The sequence below is a fragment of the Hakea prostrata genome, chromosome 6, assembly GCF_041222555.1.
Source record: "Hakea prostrata isolate BN-2017 chromosome 6, UWA_Hpros_2, whole genome shotgun sequence".
In the NCBI taxonomy this organism is placed as follows: Eukaryota; Viridiplantae; Streptophyta; class Magnoliopsida; order Proteales; family Proteaceae; genus Hakea; species Hakea prostrata.
The window spans coordinates 29,528,540-29,547,292 of NC_142605.1; the positions used below are offsets into that span (position 1 = coordinate 29,528,540).

General features: G+C 38.2%; 2 protein-coding genes across 2 annotated transcripts; one reads left to right on the forward strand and one right to left on the reverse strand.

Moving 5' to 3' along the window:
* Nucleotides 1-38: 38 nt before the first annotated feature.
* LOC149013196 (uncharacterized) lies at nt 39-2,144 on the reverse strand. Its single transcript, XM_089158592.1, has one exon. It carries the CDS (start codon nt 2,139-2,141, stop codon nt 162-164), a length of 1,980 nt encoding a protein of 659 aa, XP_089014718.1. The 5' UTR covers nt 2,142-2,144; the 3' UTR covers nt 39-161.
* Nucleotides 2,145-8,945: 6,801 nt separating this feature from the next.
* Nucleotides 8,946-18,267, forward strand: RAB6A (Ras-related small GTP-binding family protein). Its single transcript, XM_089158083.1, has 6 exons — nt 8,946-9,428; nt 13,221-13,291; nt 14,932-15,020; nt 15,240-15,351; nt 17,193-17,283; nt 17,550-18,267. The coding sequence occupies exons 1-6, from the start codon at nt 9,312-9,314 to the stop codon at nt 17,694-17,696; spliced, it is 627 nt and encodes a 208-aa protein (XP_089014209.1). The 5' UTR covers nt 8,946-9,311; the 3' UTR covers nt 17,697-18,267.
* The last annotated feature ends 486 nt before the right edge of the window (nt 18,268-18,753 follow it).

An 18,753-nucleotide genomic window follows, 5' to 3' on the forward strand; every position in this document is an offset into this window, starting at 1 on the left:
CTTAGTTACCTTGGCTTTGAAGATGTTTGTTTGAATTATATTCCGCGAATTAATTTTGAGAGGGTCTGTATAGGAAGCCAACAGATTCTTGAAATGTATAAAACTGATACAAAACGTTCATAGGATTCGTAATTTATTGAACAAAATTTGGTTCGGAAACATCAATCCAAAACGACGAGTTTTTGGTATTCTTCGCCAGAGATGGCGAGTTCCATCACGCTCTCTGGGCTCACCACCCCATCGCCCTCCAAGAACAGAGACACCAGATTCTTGGAAAATCCACTCACCAGAGCCACCCCTTTATGGTTGCTGGGCACCGGTGTTGCTCTCGAGTCCCTCAAGTTCCAGAATACAATCTCAGGCACCGATACGTACCCGCTTTCTTTGAATTTTCTCACTATCGCTTCGTAGTCCGTCTCCCAATTGCTCTCCCAATTGTTCGCTGATGCCTGATCGAACTCCATGTCGCTAAACACGAAGACCCTCTTTATCATCTCCTCATCCGTTAGCTTCGCCTGAGTGGCGACTTCTAGAATTCGATCAAACACTTGCTGAAAATCCGTGTTCGTTCCCCAATGCATCTCTCTAATGAACCTTGTCTTCGATTCGAGATCATTTCCCTCGATTTTGTGAAGCTGTGGGTGGTGGCTGAAGGTGATTACCTTCCCTTTCCATGGTTCTTCGTTCACCTCCGATATTAATAATCCCAGTGCAACACAGACTTCCATTGGGGTTCCGCTCATGCTTCCTGAGACATCACAGACTGCAATGCAGTTTTTTAGCTTTCCCTTCTTTGACATATCGTCCACCATTCTCTGCCACTGAAGTTCTGCAACTTCGCCTCCGCAGGCATCGTTTAAGGATGCTATGATCTCGTGCGGCAGCAAGGCTCCAGCAGCGATTTTGGCTTCTCCTCGTTCCACACTTTCGAGATATTTCTCGAACCGCTCCTTGTCATGCTTGAAGAAGTATTCCTTGTAGTTCTTCATGGCCACCGAAGCAACGCGATTGTAAGGGAGCGAATTCCACAAATTTGCCGACATGTAAACCTCCGGCAACTCCAAGGCTTTACGGAGTGGAACGAGATATTCCTTCCGGAGACGATCACGGATTCTGAAGGCATAGTGAGCTTCTTCAACCCCTTCGTATTCTTTGTGAGAATCGCGCGGAAATACTCTTCTTGCGATGCTTTCACATAGTAGAACCGATCGATCGAAAGAGGAATCGAGAGACGGACACCATTTGGCTGCAAGACTTATATTTCCGAGTTTTCCAGACTTTAAGAATTGAAAATCGGCGACCAAGAGCTCAGCGAAGACTTCAGATACCCGATCATGCAAGAATCGGTAATCCGGATCACGGCTATACCTCTCGATCGCTTTCTTCGCCATGGAGACAATTTTCTCTTTTCTGGATTCTCTGGCTTTCTCCTGTTGAATCTTGGAGTTCGCCAATGAGTTCGCCAATGATTCCACTATCCTCTTTTCCGCCGGCACCGAGGATTTAGCACCATTTTCCCGTCTCTGTTCTTTCTTAGGTTTTCTCTTCTTCTTGAATAACGAACTCGACCTTCCTGAATTTCGTCGTACTTTACACCGTCTCCCTTCCTTTGCTAATCTCCGAACATTATCTCCTTCGATCAGCCTGTAGAGAATCTCCGGCAAGTCCTTGAAGTAACCAAATTCCGCAAACCATCTCACGTTGCAAGCTAGGGTTTTGGGGTGATTTTTGTGGAGCCATAGAGCAGCGGTATAGAATCCTTGTTTATCTGACTTTCCAGTGCCTCTAACACCTCTCAAGTTACAGATTAGCTTGAGAGTGATTAAAGCGTTGTGATTCCAAGCCAAATCTAACCGTTCTTGGATGGCTTCCGGTGGTGTATCAGGCACTACATGGAAGAAAAAGTCGAGGCAAGGATTACCAGTAGATAAGAAAGTCGGAGACAAATTTTCCGTCAACCCCATCGGCGGCTTGCTTACGTTGTTGTTGAAACTAGATACCAAAGCATCCATGAAATGATCGCCGGAAATGGCCGGCTCTGGTTTAACAGCAGAAGAAGCTGGCTCTGGTTTAACAGCAGAAGAAGCGGCGGAGAAATGGATTTCAGGAGGACCGAGAAGAAGAGAGTGAGAAGAAGCCATGTTGAATGGTTTCTGCGTGGAAATGAAGTTTCATGTTCAGTTTTTAAATAGGGAGGTTTTCCTTGGCCTCCACGTTAATAATTCACCGTCAATAGATGCCACGTAATCATCAAAGCCGTATCACGCCGTCCATGGATTGTAGCCTTGTAGGGACCACTTCTTCTTCTTTTTCTTTTTTTCTTTTTATGAGGTTGATCCGAACCAGCTTGCGCGAGCTTTTTTATATTAATGCCGCCACTCATTTACATTCTCAAGAAGCTTTTTTATATTAATGTCGCCGAGTGGGTGTGAACCCAAGACCTCCCCTAGGAAAGTTGGATCTTTAACCGCTTTAATATGCCACTTTTGGCAAAGAGACCACCTCTTTACTTATTTTGTTTAATTTAAACGAAGTAAAAATTATATAACCACTCTGAAATCTGAATATAAATATAGAACATGCCTTGAGTCTTCCAACATAAATATTTCCTCAGTTCCTCCATTTGCGACCCTAAAATTAATTTTGGCAACAGATAATTTATATTAGATTATTAAATTACCATATTAGGTCCAACTCTTATGAGTCTGGATTTTATATCATAAGAGGTTGATGAATAGAGGTTTATACTTCTCTCATACTCTCTACTACACTATTAATAGAATAACCCATTTATAATTTTTCTTGTCAGGATAAAAAGGGAAGGTCTGTACTAATCTGAAGTGAAGAGATATGAGGGGAGCACGTATCTTTAACTTGACTAATGAATTTTGTCTCGTGATTATTTACAATGAATATTCACCTAAAATCCCAGTTTAGCTCAAAATAAAATAATATGAATTCCAACTTTGACAATAAATAAATACTTATATACAATCAATAGTTATGACAATTTTCCTTATCAATCATTATCAATGATTTAAGATCCTCACACCATAACTTGATTATCTCGTATTGATTTTTGAGACCAATCGTATTAAAAAAAGCTTTAATCTCACTAGGAGTATGAGACACACATTATGTATTTTAAGTATACCTCTCATTTAAGAAAAACCACTTATAAAATAAAAAAATAAAGACTAAAGCTTCTTCTTTTTTATCAATTCTCATTCTCAATTTTTTATATATTTGACATTTATTCTACTACTTATTTTTATTCAAAAAATTTTTTAAAAAAATTCCAAATTCCATGACAGACTTTTTAGTTTCTTATGAATTATGTTCAACCAAAAAAAACAGGGCCACAATTTGATTCTAATTGTTTTTGCAGTAAATTTTTAAGTACTAAGGAATTCAAATGAGGGCAACGAGAAGAAAGGGCGGCAACGTGGATTTCAGGTGGGCCAGGAAGAAGTTAAGTTGAATGGTTCCTGGGCCTTCACGTTGTAGGTTTCTCCAACCAAATAATTTCGAGTTTTTTTTTTTTTTTTGGTAATAGAATTGCATTCATCAAAAAACTACCGAGAAGAACAACGTAGAGGTAAGAAATCCACCAGCCAAGGAGGGAAAATGGGCCAAACAGTCAAACTTGACACTAACTGGGCCCTCCTAACCAAGGTGTCTACTAAAGCATTAAACACTCTTGAAATAAAAAGAAAATTACAAACATCAATATCCTGACATAGCCTTAAAATATCTCCTAAAATAAGATTAACATCCCAATCTAAAAACAAATTGATGTCATTTAAGAAATGAATAATTGATCAGAACATATGTGGATGCATCTATATCCACTTCAAATTGCATCCTGAAGAGCATCACGAAAGCACAAAGCTTCACCCATTAAAGAAGATGAAATCTTTTTTAGATCCGAAACAACATGACTTCCACTTGGAGAAAGAAAAGCATAATCAATCCCATTTTGCTCTTCAATTGTTGTAAAACTAGCATCACATAATACAATAAGAACTGTAGATATATTCATTGACTAGGGCTTTTCCTCAATTTGATAAACTAGTAAACCATGTCTCTTTGTGTCTCTCTCTCGAATTCTTTTTATGGGAAGTTTCGAAAGCTTTTAATATGATGTGCAGCAGATTCCCTATCTGTCTGATCGTCTAGGAACTTGGTAAACACGTTCACTGAATCTCAATCGCACTTTCTTTTTGAGAATGAGTACAATATGCTTTCCTGACATTTTTCTATTATAGAGTGCTGCTACCGCCAATGAAGTTTCTTTCGTTCAATCTTCTTTTAAATTCGAACATGGGTTTCTGGTTATTTTATTCTTTTACAAGAGCTTTTCTTCAATTTGACCAACGACGACTTTCTCCGTCTTTTTTGAAACCCTATGCAGAGGAGTTTCAAAAGTTTCTAGTATGATGTGCATCCCATGTGTCACTCACTTTAAATGAGATCTTTCTAAAAGAAGATCCCAATCATGTGCTTCCCGTGTACACTGTCAGGGTCTCCGTTCAACATCGAATTTTATACTTTTATTATAATAGTATCAAAGTACTATTGCACCGTCCATGAATTGTAGGGACCACCCATTTATTGAATTTCTTCGATTTCAGCCAAATAAAAATTATTATACCCCAACTAAATATGCTAGGAGCCTTGACTCTTCGAAAATTAATATTTCCTCAACTCTTCCATTTATTAAAAAAATAATAATAATAATACTCCTAATATGTGGTGGAGAGAATTGAGAGAGAGTCCAAGGAATAAGATCTCAATAGAACCCTAATCCCTTAAAAACTTTATTTGGACATATTTTAATAATTGAGTCTCAAGCTTTCATTTCATTGTCACTTCGTTTTCCATTTTAAAAAATTTTTCTATTTTAAAAATATAATAAAAAAATTGGTATAAATATGGGTGAAGTAAATCTTACCGTTAAATCTATTGAATTTAATTTAAACCATTTATGATGGACGATTCAGATTTAATTATATTATATTTAACTAAGCAATTTATATGACTAAAGTCACCATCTTCCCATAAAAAATAATTTTATACTGAATGGTATAAATTAACTTTTTTTTTTTTGTAAACAGCACTTCATTCATTAAAGAAAGAAAAGTACAGACACACGAACAAAAGAAAAATACGGGCACATGAGCATGAAAACACAAGGTTCAAAACGAACCAAGTAGCGGAATGCAACCATATTGTCATTCATGCAATAGACAGGGTCCTCCAGAGTAAGGGATAGGTCAAGCCCAACAGAGAGGATCTAACCCAGTATACCCTTAGAAAGAAAGTTGCAGCAAATACAACACCAAATAAGCACAGGCACCCACATAGGAGAACAAAAAACACACCTCAAAGGCGGACACACAACACGCCACTAGGGCGGACACAAAAATCGTTCGGTTATCGCAGTGGTAACATCAAAAGTGCAAGAGGAAGGTCGGATCGCCATCCGGCTTTGCCGTAGAGGCGTTTAAGCTTAGCTGCAGAAGAACTTGGATTCAGATGTGGAGTTAATCTGCAGTGTGCACCAACGATCGCTGCAACCAAATAATTTATTTGTTATCTTAAAACTAAAAGGAAAAAAGAGGTGTTGCAACGAGGAAGAGAGATCGGCTGAAAAAACAAACAAATCGAAGCTAAACAACTACAGATCTGGTGTCCAAGCAAAAATACGAAGACCGGAAGGTGGAGACCGAAGAGACGGGAGGTGGAGACTGTAGAGGCGGAAGAGAGGAAGAACACTAGATCTAGTGTTCCTCAACAGGAAACAGACAGAAAGGGGAGAGGGAAGCGGGAAAGATGAGGCAGAGCCGGGGGAGGAGATGGAGAAAACAGTAGAGAGGGAGAAATGGGAAAGATGGAAGCAAGGCGGAGATGGAAGAGGTAGAAGATGGAAGCGGGGTGGAGATGGGAGAGGCAGGAGACGAGATGAGTAGGGGAGGAAAGGGGAGAGACGATGCAAAGATGGGAGAGGCAGAGGCGGAGAGCAGGGACGACGAGCAGGGGTGGCGAGCAAGGGAGGCAATGAGCAGGGGAGGCGGAGAGATTACCAAGCGAGCCTCTCCGCCTCTCAGACGGCACAAGTGTTGTGGGCGACGATCAGGGTCGCTGAGCTTCTCTCACCTGCTTTCGGAAATTGTATAAATTAACTTACAATCATATTTAGAATTGATTTGAAATTAAATTTTAGAATCGAATTAGAATGTAAGGAAATCAAAACTGAGCATGATTTGAATTCAATTCTAGAACCCACTCGATTTTTACCTTAGACTTATGTATCATTGTATCAAACGAAAATCCAATCGAGTAATCAAAATTGAATTGTTTGACACCCAATACTTAGGAAAATCCAATCAAGTAATCAAAATTGAATTGTTTGACACCCAATACTTAGGAAAATCCAATCAAGTAATCAGAGGAGCTTTTATATAATTAATATGGGCGAGATTTCGTCCTTGCGCCGACGGGATTCAAACTCTGACCTCCTATGTGGAAGTGTTGGTTTTTTACCAATTGAGCCATCTGACACGGCCAAATTAGAATGACAAGGCCCAATTTATCATAAGCCCAATGATATTAATATTAATAGGCCATACATGGTTTAGCCCAACTTAGCTAAAGTTTGGGTTAAACTTAGCCCACATTCTAGAAAGGAGGGAGATTTTAGAGGAATCTACATCTAGAAAGTATGTTGTCTCTATAAATATCCCTATAAATATCTAGACCCACTAGAATATTCCTAACCTTTAGATTATTGACACTTGTACAAATCATAACCATTAATTATATCCTACCTCACCTATAAACAAGGGAGGGACTCATTTATACAAAGCATCAAGTAAGTGATCAATACAAGTTCTTTCAATGTTCTCTTTGAGCTCTAAGCGTTCTTCTACTCTCTCTAGCTAGGTTAGGCTGACTTAGTACAAGTAAGTGCTAAGTGCCAGCACAGTTGGCTTAGTCAATAACTAAGGCCGTGACACATCGCTCGGGTTAATATGTTATTTATTTACTCGCTTGGCTGCAGTTTCATTATCTTAGTCCTATACATTTTTTCCGAAAATTTCATATACTTCCTAAATTCCTTCGAGCCATTCTTCTAAATGGGCTCTAATTGTGATCCATCTTATTAGTTTTAAGGGAATTCTACCGAACTGGGCTGAGAGCTTTTGGACAGCAGGCCCATTAGGCTTTTTTATTCCTCGCAGTGGCCCATTAGGTTTGAGAGTAGGACATTTCTTTTTTGGGTAAAGAAGGCACATCAAATTTATTAATGAAAAGGATTAGGGATTTAAATTGCATTAATTTTTAGCTATTAGATTAGATATTAACTTGGACACTTGTTATGTATTTGTGAAAAAATCGATGCAAATATATTAGAATGAAATTAGACATGATAAATTCTAGCAAATTATCATGCTACAATCGATTGTGATTATGAAAAAGAATCAATAAAAATATTTTGAAAAAAAACAAAACCTAAAGATATTTAAAAATCTACAATAACCTGAATTATTTTATTTCATTGACTCTCCATGTAGCAACCCGAACTAATATCCTGTCTATTTCTCCATCCATTTCCTTGTAGATGTGTGACATGTGTCCTAACATCACATCAAAAGGTTTGAGGTTTATTTATAAGTCATATTATTTAAAAAAAAAAATTTAATCACAACTCTTTGATGTGACTTATAAATGGATTTCACCATTTGATTGATGTGGTGTTGAGACACATGTCATACATTTACAAGGAAATGGATTATCCATTTCTGACAAAGAAATTAACTCGATAAAATTCCATGGCAATCTAGTCTTTTTGGAGACAAAAGATCATCTTGACGTGGGACCAACATTTGGGGGATCTTCACCATCAGATGGGTTCACCTTGTTGTAAGAGATCATGGCGTTTGTCCATGCCTCGCCATGCTGAGAATGGAAGAAAATCTGAACCACCTAAACTAGAGGGATTGCTCAATTGGCAAAATATCAACTTAATATGACGTTAAGAGTTTAAATTCTTATAGAAGCAAACTCAAACGAAAAGATAATGTGAACCTGTAAAGGTTATAAGTTCAAAATGGACGGTACTTCAATAGTGCATCTAACATGGTGGTGCTTATGGTGCCCATTGTTGGATGCACACCCCATAAATTTCTTTATTCCAATTGTTCACTTAAGTTAGTTAAACGTATATATCGTGTTTTGAGCGGTTCAAGTTTAAAAAATCCACGTGGCCTGCATCAGGCGGAAGCTAGTCACCACTAAAGCTAGAGTCAAACTTCATTGCACCACTAAAGCAAGATCCGGAAGTGCCTCCCGCAAATCTAGAAGATCTGTTGCAGCGAGCTTCTGCTAGTTGTCTCCTACGATTGCTAGCCTTTCGCGTTTGCTACAGCGATAGATAATAGTTTAGAATCGAGATCTATTCCCATTTGCCCTGAATGGATTCATCTTCTTTTGGATCCACCGTAACGACTGCCTTCTCCGCAATACGGGTGCCTCCACCACCACAACCGAGTCTCCGCCCTTGTGGCGTGTTTTGCCTTTGCCCTGCAACGTGTCCATCTTTGAGTTTGTGGCGTATCTTCTCCTCCTTTGGCGTTGGTAATGGAAGATACGTATATTGTATCTATTTTGCTTAATTATTGTTATGATTGTTACAGCTCTTATTCTAAGGATTTATTAGGCTCTACCCATCACTTAGCCTAGATGACCCTGTTTATTGCATGTATAACATCTTGGTCAATTTTCACTACTTGGTTCAAGCCAAACCTTGTATTTTCATGGATCTATCATTTGTATTTCTCTCTCTTTTTTTGTTTGCCAAAAAAAAAAAAAATTCCAAAACTTATAATCCGAGCCAACCCGGTGTGCCGATCCTTGAATAAAAAGTAGAACGTACCAGGAACGCAAGGTTTCGTAGAGATCCGGGAACGAAACCACCGCTGAACGCGGAAAACCAACTTGTAATTTGTAAATTGTAATAAGTCATTTCATCAAAATCTATAGTCCAGGCCTCCAGGGACTACCAAAAATCATTTTCTGTTCTCTCTCTTGCTCCCTTCGCTGTAGACTGGATCCGCAAAGGATCTAAACGCTCAAGCACAGGCAGAAGCGAAGGGAATTTCCGGTTTCTTCTGATCATAGAGCAGCTCCACGAGAACTTTGGTGGCATTTTCATACGATTTCCGGCGATTGTCCTATTAATTCGTCGGAGATCTTGAGAATTAATTTGTTCTGTTTTCAGTTGTTGGTAAGGTAATATTGTCCTTCTGATGGCTCCGGTTTCTGCCCTCGCGAAATATAAGCTGGTGTTCTTGGGAGATCAATCTGTTGGGAAGACCAGCATCATTACTCGCTTCATGTATGATAAATTCGACAATACTTATCAGGTATCAGATTGCATCATTGATAATTTGTTAGTTTTTCTTTTAAATTCCCGAGATCGGATTGGGTATTTTGTCTTGAAGTATTGGATCTACGATTATGTGCTGTTTAGCCATCGTATTTGCCGGATGATTCTTTCTAGCTCATTTTGTGACGTTCTCCTGGCTGTTTAGATTAGCTGATCTGGAATATTCAGTTATCATCAATCATATAAATTGTGTTTTATCATAATTTGAACATTTCCTTTTTCTGGAATTGCTGAGTAGAAGCAGAAGACACGCTCTTTCGGATATGATTTACTGCTCTGACGAGGGCAGTGAATGTTTGCTAACCTTTGGGTCTCAGGCTGAAGTTCTTACTACAGCCTCTGATATACAGGTTTCTGCTTATTAAGGAATAGAGAATGTTATTGTAGTTAGCCATGGAGCTATTCTATTCTGTACCTACACTTTGTGTATATTAAGATCTCCATCATAATATATATATACACATAGTGTTGGTACAGAATAGAGTAGCTCCATGGCTAACTACAATAGCATTCTCTATTGCTTAATACTGCTTTATTACACGACAGATTTTATTTATCGGCAAAACTGAGCCTTGCTAAATGATTCCATCGTTTTGTCAATTTTGAGATTTTAGAAAGGGTTAGTCTTATGAAGAAGCTGACCAAGATTTTCAGGTTCTGAAAGTATCTGGTGGATTTTGAGAAAATCTATAAAATGTTTAACAATTATGGCATTTCCAAGAGTTGGAAACGTGGAAGAGGTTCTTCAAGCTAGCTAAAGAGGATTTAGAATTCTAGCAGTTATGACATTGTAATTTATAGGGAAAATCCACAAACATTCTGGTTGCTCTAGGTAAAGTACAGCAAGAAATGCCAAAAGATAAAACCATAAGAGAGCAACTCTGTACATAAGGCGTCCACTACTGCAGGATCTGGGTGGGGGCAAATGTATGCAGCCTTACCCCTTGCTTTATTGCTTAGGCTATTTGCAAGTTTTAGACCGACAATCAACATGTTACAAAAGAGAAGCTTAACAATTGCGCTAAGGCTATGCACTATTATAAGATTGGAACCATAAATTCTCATTTAACTATTTATTTGATTTGGATAATATAACACATAACCTTAAGAGAAAAGATTTCAAATTAGCAAGAGTATGTGATATTCAGCGTCAAACACTATTATGAAAAGGAGGAAAGAATGTTTAATTGGCAAAGTACAGAACTGCATTCTGAAAAAATTCAAGCTGTAAGAATCAAATGAGTTGATGCCTTAATGCCTCTTATAACAGCAGATCAATGAGCAAAGAAGTTTCTTGCAGAGTGAAAAATAAAGTTAATAATCCCAAACAGAAAAATGATCCCACCCTAGGTTTATAATCTCGATATCGGATTCAGATGAAAATTGGCCCCTGCTTTAATTGAAAATTATATAAGTTACCCTTTTATCCTCAGTCTGTATGGCAGAATCAGATCACTATTGGTTGGTTGTGGCTGATACCTTGCTGTTCCAGCTGAAAGTAGCCTGATGCAACCTGAGATTATGATCTTGAGTCCAAGACTTCTAGCGTACCTGATTGTACTCATCAGGTTAGCATGGTACCTTCTAATCTATTATTCTGGCCATCAATAGGGATGAACGGGTTTTTGCTAAGAACTTTCCAAGTTAAGATGAGCCTCAAATGAATGAGGCCAGGTTTTCGAAGTTAGAGAACCAACTCATATGGAGGTGAATAGGTTCCTTTTAGGGTAAAGGGGTTAGGTTAGGACTCTATGGTTAAAAGTAATGCATTCTTAAATGACGTCTAGGATATTAGGATACTTACCCATCCCATGGGAGATATGAGATAAATTCCTTGAGATCGGAATCTGAGGTCTATAGGTATCCAAATGTGTTGGAACTTGGAGGAATGTAGGGAATATTATAGGGATACGATCCCGCAAGTTTGGTCTGGTTTGGATGGCTAAATTGAAAGATATGAGGGTTCTTATTTTGGGGGTATGAAAATTCAAGGAAATATTAAAATCTTCAAAAATTGCCTGGTTGGAATGGGTTCAAACTAGAATCTAAGGTCATATTGATTAGGGGATGAGGTACCTACTATATGAGACAAACCTAATGGTTAGATTGGTGTAGATCTGACGTTGAACTGTGGGATTCTTGGGATGTCTGATACGAGAAGGGGGATGGGGTAGCCTGGCAGATACTTGGATGGAGGAGCTTGTGAAGCTTTGGATTGAATGGAGATGGAGTTTGTAGGCTGTCTATTCAGCCATAACCAGAATCTACCTAATGGTTAGATTGGTTTAGATTTGACATTGAACTGTGGATGTCTTGGGACGTCTGATACCAGATGGGGCTGAGGTAGCCTGGCAAATACCTGGATGGTGGAGCCTTGTGAAGCTTTGGATTGAATGAAGATGGAGTTTGTAGGCTGTCAATTCAGCCATAACCAGAATCTCACCATAGACCTTAACTGTTCTTCAATCTTGGACCTTCCAAGTTGAACAAGCACAGTCCAGCAGCAACACAAAAGAGATTGAAGTGAGAAGCTTTGTTAATCATATCAAAGTTGGGTGCTTCGCATCGAGTGGAGAAGCTTGTTTATTAATAAGCTGGAGTTTGAATCTAATTTGAATGCCTGATTGAAGTCAAATTCAAAATAGAAACTAATTGACTTAGACTGGGACACTTAAAACTGACATAAAAACATATGAACATACTATTGATGGTTGATTATGTCTGCAGGACAGATAGAGATCAGTCACATCTTCAGAGACGAGAACGTTGCCACTGATTGGATGTTGAAGGCGTCTCTCATAATTCATTACACCTTGACATTCTTTCTAGATCCCCTTCCGGAGTTTGAGAAGATCCTATTGATGGATTACCTGGTTTTGCTTTTGCTTAGTTGTTTCTCCTTTTTGGGTCTTTGACCCTGTTTATTTACCATAAAAAAACATAAGGACAAATTATTCTGCCCTCATAACTTTAGTTGAATTGAATTTACATAATAGACAAATTAAGCAATTAACTTACCTATTTTCGTACTGAGCCTAGACCCTTAACTTTTGATCTTATAGAATAGGCTCACAACCACATAAATCTATTAAACAAAGGCCCAATACTCAGGTCTATCAGCCCTAGGTTGATTTCAGAGGAAAATAGGCCAATTCGGTGTTGGATCTGCATCAAGCTACCCCTATATTTTTTCTCATTCCATGCATTATGGTATAATGATATGATGCTCATTTTCATTATTACTTGATTAGTTAATCAGTTGTAAGGTAAACGAACTCCCCCCCCCCCCCCCCCGCCCCAAAAAAAAAAGAGGAAAAGAAAAGGAGATTGAGGAAACTGCTTCCAATCCCACAGACAATGCTTATGAAAACATTTTTAGTAGTGTATACGAACACATAAAATTATTTATCCTGGTTATATCTATTTCAAATTGTAGAAACTGTTTTAGTGATTATCTATAAAAAAACTAATTAAGGATCAATATCTAGAAAAGGATTTTTGATTTCGGCCTCCCATTTGTCCCCATTTTCCACCCTAAGCCCTTTTAGAGGGTCTGATATTTTGTAGTGCTGGTCTACTAAGGGCCTACTTAAGTAGATCTTTCTTTTTCTTGCAGTTAAGTCCGGTTCTTATCGTTTTGTCCCCCCCCCCTTTCTCTTTCTTTTCCATGTTACTATGGATTAACTTTATCTGTAGTAGCTTGCTTCTTTCTTTCCTTCTTTCTTTAACTACTCTTTGAGCTTATATAGCATCATTCATTGGTCATCAGGCTACAATTGGTATTGATTTTTTATCGAAGACAATGTATCTTGAAGATCGAACTGTTCGGCTGCAACTATGGTAAGTTTACTAACTTCATTATTTGTAATGGCTTTCCATTCAAAATTATTGCTAAAGCAATAACATTATCTGTAGATATGGTGATTATCAGTCATCAGATTGTGGTAAAGAGGGTGGTCGCTACTAGGGAGGTTTTATGTTGGTCTGGAGTTCATTCTTGTTTGAAATTAAATTAATTAGGTCTTGTATATATATTTTTGGACAAGAAAATCTTCAGTAGGGAAAGGGAAGTGCTCCACTGAATCATGCCTGCATCTATCATCCTTGATGGGTAGAGTTGGTGATGCTGTAGCATTTTATTGGGTGTTTACTTTTACTATTAATTTTTTATTAGAAATTTGTTAAAATAGCTAGCATCGAATAGGATATTGGATTAGTTTCCTTGTTTAAGTTAGTCATGTATTACATTGTTTGAGTTGTTCTACTTTTCTACTTCACTCCAATTTCTTTGGTGAACAGAACTGTATATGTAATCAGTTGAGACGGAAAAAAGAAATTTATCTAATGAATGAGATGAGTCTGGTGTGAATGCATAGGCTTACTGGCCAGGAGTGTTTCCTTCTCATTTTTTTCTTTCTTGTTCTTTCCGATTTCCATCTTTCCTATCATTTTTCCCCAATATGAACCCTCTTCTTGCTATTAAAAGAAGGGAGCCATTTGATCATTTCTCCCTTTGAGACTCCGACCACTGTGGAGTCTGGGGGTGTTATAATGTATGCAGCCTTAGTCCTGCTTTTGCAAAGAGATTGTTTCCAGGAACCGTTATTATTCACAATGGACTAACCTTACTGTGGAACCAACCTGTCACTTCTCCTGCTTGCCGTTTCTTTGTTTCTTCAACTTGTTTTATATTTCTGCATTTGAAGAACTCGTAAAGAGTATGTTCTCTTGCAGTACCTTTTCTGTTAACCTGAAATTTTGGGAATATGGTCATTACTCTGGGCAAGACATTAGTCTCATCGCCTAAAGTTCCCTCTGTGGGTTTTATTGATCTGAACCAGATCTTACATGACCTGCTTTCAGAGATTGATTTGTTGTCTTGGTCACAATGTCACATGTCTTCATTACTTATTGGGAAATCAGTATACATGCTCGAGGTTCTGACCATTCCCTAGAGTTTCAGCTTGAAGGATCATATTGGAGCTGATTTGGGAATAACACCGGTATGATACAAGAAAGTCATTTTTATTTTTTGGTGGTGGCATCATGATGTCCAATGGAGCCATTTGGATGCTCCAACATTGAAGAGTCATTTGACGCAGATTGAAGGAACCAAAAAGAATCAGGGGTAGATTTAAATGGTCTTAGGAGCAAGAGTTCATTGAGGGCACCTGGATTTTGTGTCCATGAATTGGGAATGGGAACACTTGACTTTTTTTATTTTTCAATTAATTAGGAACTTTGCCATGCTTGTGCAAGACGTGTAGCTTTAGGATAATAGCGTTTGATGAGGAAACTTTTGTATATATGCATATATTGTGAATGAATGACAGATTACAAGAATGAATCACCGGATCAAAACAACTATGCAAATCAGAAGCTTTGTTAATTTTATATTGGCAGGAAGCTTGAAATTTCTGGTAACACTGCATATGGTGTCTTCTTTTTAAATGTTTGTTACTGTGTTCTATTTGGTTTAGGGATACAGCGGGACAGGAAAGATTCAGGAGTCTCATCCCAAGCTACATCAGGGATTCCTCTGTTGCGGTCATTGTATATGATGTTGCAAGTAAAAAAATCTCCCTTATTTCATCCATTTAGAAATTCCCTTTCTATTCATACATTGACTCCAGCTAGTTGTCACCCCCCCCCTCCAAAAAAACAAAAAATAAAAAAATCAGGTTATGAATTTTATTCCTTGTTCATTGACTTGATATCTTATAAATGCGTTTCTAATTTCCTTGGCGTGTTTGTTTGCTAACACTTATATCAACTTCCTATGTTGTAGGTCGGCAGTCTTTTCTAAATACTGCGAAGTGGATTGAAGAGGTTCGCACTGAGCGTGGTAGTGATGTTATTATTGTTCTTGTTGGCAACAAAACAGATCTTGTAGACAAAAGGTAAGACTTATCTAAATGATGAATTTGTATCTTGAAATTTTTTTTGGGGGGGTGGGGGAAGGTGTGGAGAGACGGAGTTTTGAATCCGAGACTGCCACCACTGTGCTAGAAACACATCCACCTTCTAAGGACCTTTTAATTTGCTATTTCCTATACATACATTCTTCTTCATGGAAAATGGGTTAAGCAAAATGCACTGTGCTTTACATGCTTCAACTGTTCTTAGTATAAGTATTCCATTGGGCTGAAAAGACTGAAATACAACAGTTTCAAGATCTAGACCAAATTGATATTCAGATAGTGTTCTAAGAGAAAGGTGGACCCTTTTTTTTTTGGGGCTTCTGGGTGAGGGATGTTATTCAACTGTTATATTGCATGTCATGGGTTCATAAATAATTTGTATTGTATGTCTGATTGAACCTATAAAAAAAAGAAGAGAAAAATAGCTAGAAATGTATACGAATAACAAAATGCAACTGATGTATTCAATCAAACTTGTAGTTGCGGCTTCGAGTTGGGAAAGAATCTTGGTCCTAATGAGGGTCAAAGCTGTGTATAGCATTGTTCTCCCCAATCTTGTAGTGATGGGAGTCTTGTTACATATGCCCTTTTTACAAAGTTCATATATTCTGGGAGTGAGTTACATTTTATACCATCAACTTGGTTTCATGGATCAAAATCAAATTGGGTGTAATGGTGTTGTAGCCTTAGATTGACAAGTCAACTAATGGCCAGTTCTTGCAGGATCTTAAAAATAAACTATGGGGAATTTATTTCTCTACTCATGTAGCCATGTTTTAGGTCCATTCAGCTGTCCAATTACAAATGGGAAGTCAACAAATGAAGGCCAAATACCTATGTGACCAAACCATAGGTTGTTTCCTTGAAAAATAAGTCTTCTTTGGTGCCAGTTCTGCATCATGTCTCCTTATCTTGAAAAATTTTGTCCTTGGATTTGATAGGGAATTTTTTTTTTTTAGTTTGGGGTGGGGGTGGCTGGGCAGCTGGGGACTACCATGTGTAGCGGGCTCGACCATTCCCATATAGTACTTTAGCAGTGTAGGAGCACTAAGAATGAACTCTTCAACTTAGGGAGCTTTCTCTGCAGAGAGCCATGGGGGCATGATGAACTCAATCTGTTCCCTGAGAAGCCATGTCCACATGGTCTTCCTTACTTTCTATCTGTTAAAAGCCATCTTGAATCACATGTTTGACCTCTTCAATGAGCTCTTCCAGCTCAATGGCATGCTGACTGTCACATGGGGCAAGTGCTTCTGGGAGCACTGCTGGGGTGGTTTCAACATTGGTGGCTGCCGCAGCTCTTTAATTGGCTGTCTGATTTTGTCTTCAAGTAAATGAGGGCCAAATGAGCCAAGACTTTTAATAGAAACTGCTGTCAATGTGACAAAAGGGTTAGGGTAAACCAGTTATGTCGCACAGGATTCCTCTATTGAGGGGCTCTCAGATGGGGTGTGTTGGTTTCAGGTGGAACAGTAAAAATTTTCATTGGAACAATATGAATGTAGTGATGTTTCCAAATGGGAAGGAGTGGGGTTAAAAATTTAAGCAAGAAAAGATTTATGGGAGATTCTTGACATGTTGTGAATTTCCTTAGATGGGGATTTAGGGTTTATTGATGTCTAAATGGGGTTCTGGTTTGCTTTCTCTAGCACAAAGAATCTCATTTTCTGATTTTAATATGTGTGCAGAACCACGATTTCTCTTTGACATGTCATAGTACATGATTCTCCTCGTCGCAATGGACCAGCCAATATTTGTTTTTCTAATGATATTCTGTCCTCGTTTAATCTCATCTCTGACATCTTGTGGATGGTTAACAGGCAAGTTTCAATTGAGGAAGGAGAAAACAAAGCTCGTGACATGAATGTGATGTTTATAGAGACTAGTGCCAAAGCCGGCTTCAACATTAAGGTACGAATGTAGGATCGTATCATCTTTTCTGCTTTACGTTGGATCGCTGTCCTCAATATGGTAGTTGCTAGTCCAGTCAACTCATTCACAGGTTCAGTTTTCTACAAGAATGGCGAGTTGGTTATTTGAGTGACAATGTGTTGCAACGTTGAATTACCGATCCCTTTTTTATGGAGTTGTTGATTGAAGACTTCGCAATCAGTTGTTACTCATTTTCGGTTCATAATTGTAAATTTTTTCATTTGTTTTGATGAGTCTTTCTTCAGGCACTTTTCCGCAAGATAGCAGCTGCATTGCCAGGAATGGAAACACTTTCTTCAACGAAGCAAGAAGACATGGTTGATGTTAATTTGAAATCTACCACTGGTCATGCATCACAGTCACAGCCACAGTCTGGGGGTTGTTCTTGTTGATAGCCAAGACAGGGTAGTTGACATGCAATTTTCTGTTGTCTTTCCTGGTTTAGAGTTTCCGGTCTGCTCGTCTGTAAAGTCTTTTGTTACTTTCTTCTGAAAAATTTGGGTAAGTTGGTCGGCCTGCATGATGGGCTGTTTTTGCCAGATTGTTTTGAAGCAGCTGACAACCGATCTAGCAATTGAGGAGAGACTTGGTAGCTGAATTGGTATTAATGTGTGATTTTTTGTAAGATACTATGATCTATTATGAACCCTTTAAAACATAAGATTCTAGAGTAGTTTGTGAGGCTTGGTGGTTTTACAATTGTCTCTTTAGGACCTGAAACGTTAAAAATTATAGCACCTTTTAGCTGTTGAGTGAGAATCGGACTTTTATCCCTCCGAAAGGAGTAACAATTGAGAACGTTGCTAAAAGCTGGCAGTTGTTGCAGTATAATAGAATGCCTGTCTTTTTAGCTCTAGGCGACTCATAGGTAGACTTGTAAGTTGTAACCGAATTGGATATCTACTTTGGATTAGTAAAACCGCTATCTGTATCCAAATTAGAATTTAGTGAAAATTTAGAGAAGTCATCCAAATTCGAATATTGAATTTTTGATTATCGGTTTTCAAATACGATTATCAGCCTTTTTTAAGAGAAAATAATGTTTAATATTTTACTCTAACCAGATGATTTTTGATTTCTAATTATTTGGTTTCTGAATCCAGACTATTCATTTTTAGAGAAAAAAATGTTGAATATTTTATTGTATCCGGATATTCTCTGATCCGATAAACAATTATTCGAATCCAAACCCGGTTGTTTATTGGACAGATGCAAATAAGAAAAATTTTGAATACAGACACTTTTAAACGAATACGAATGCAAATTCTGAGGCAGATTTCGACTATCAATTTTTAAGTCTACTCCTAGGCATCATGTCCTTTCTCTCTGATCTGGTAACCAGCCATCTTCACGCATCTATAGTAAAAGCTGGCCCACAGTTGGAAAGCTCAGCATCTAAATCAGTCAACTCACTCTAGCCTGAATCTGGATCTTTATATTTATTGCTCT

Coding starts and splice junctions, on each gene's coding strand:
- LOC149013196 (XM_089158592.1), bottom strand. CDS start 2,141: ATGGCTTCTTCTCACTCTCTTCTTCTCGGTCCTCCTGAAATCCATTTC.
- RAB6A (XM_089158083.1), top strand. CDS start 9,312: ATGGCTCCGGTTTCTGCCCTCGCGAAATATAAGCTGGTGTTCTTGGGA. Junction 9,429..13,220: donor AATTCGACAATACTTATCAG/GTATCAGATTGC, acceptor ATTGGTCATCAG/GCTACAATTGGTATTGATTT. Junction 17,284..17,549: donor AAGCCGGCTTCAACATTAAG/GTACGAATGTAG, acceptor GTCTTTCTTCAG/GCACTTTTCCGCAAGATAGC.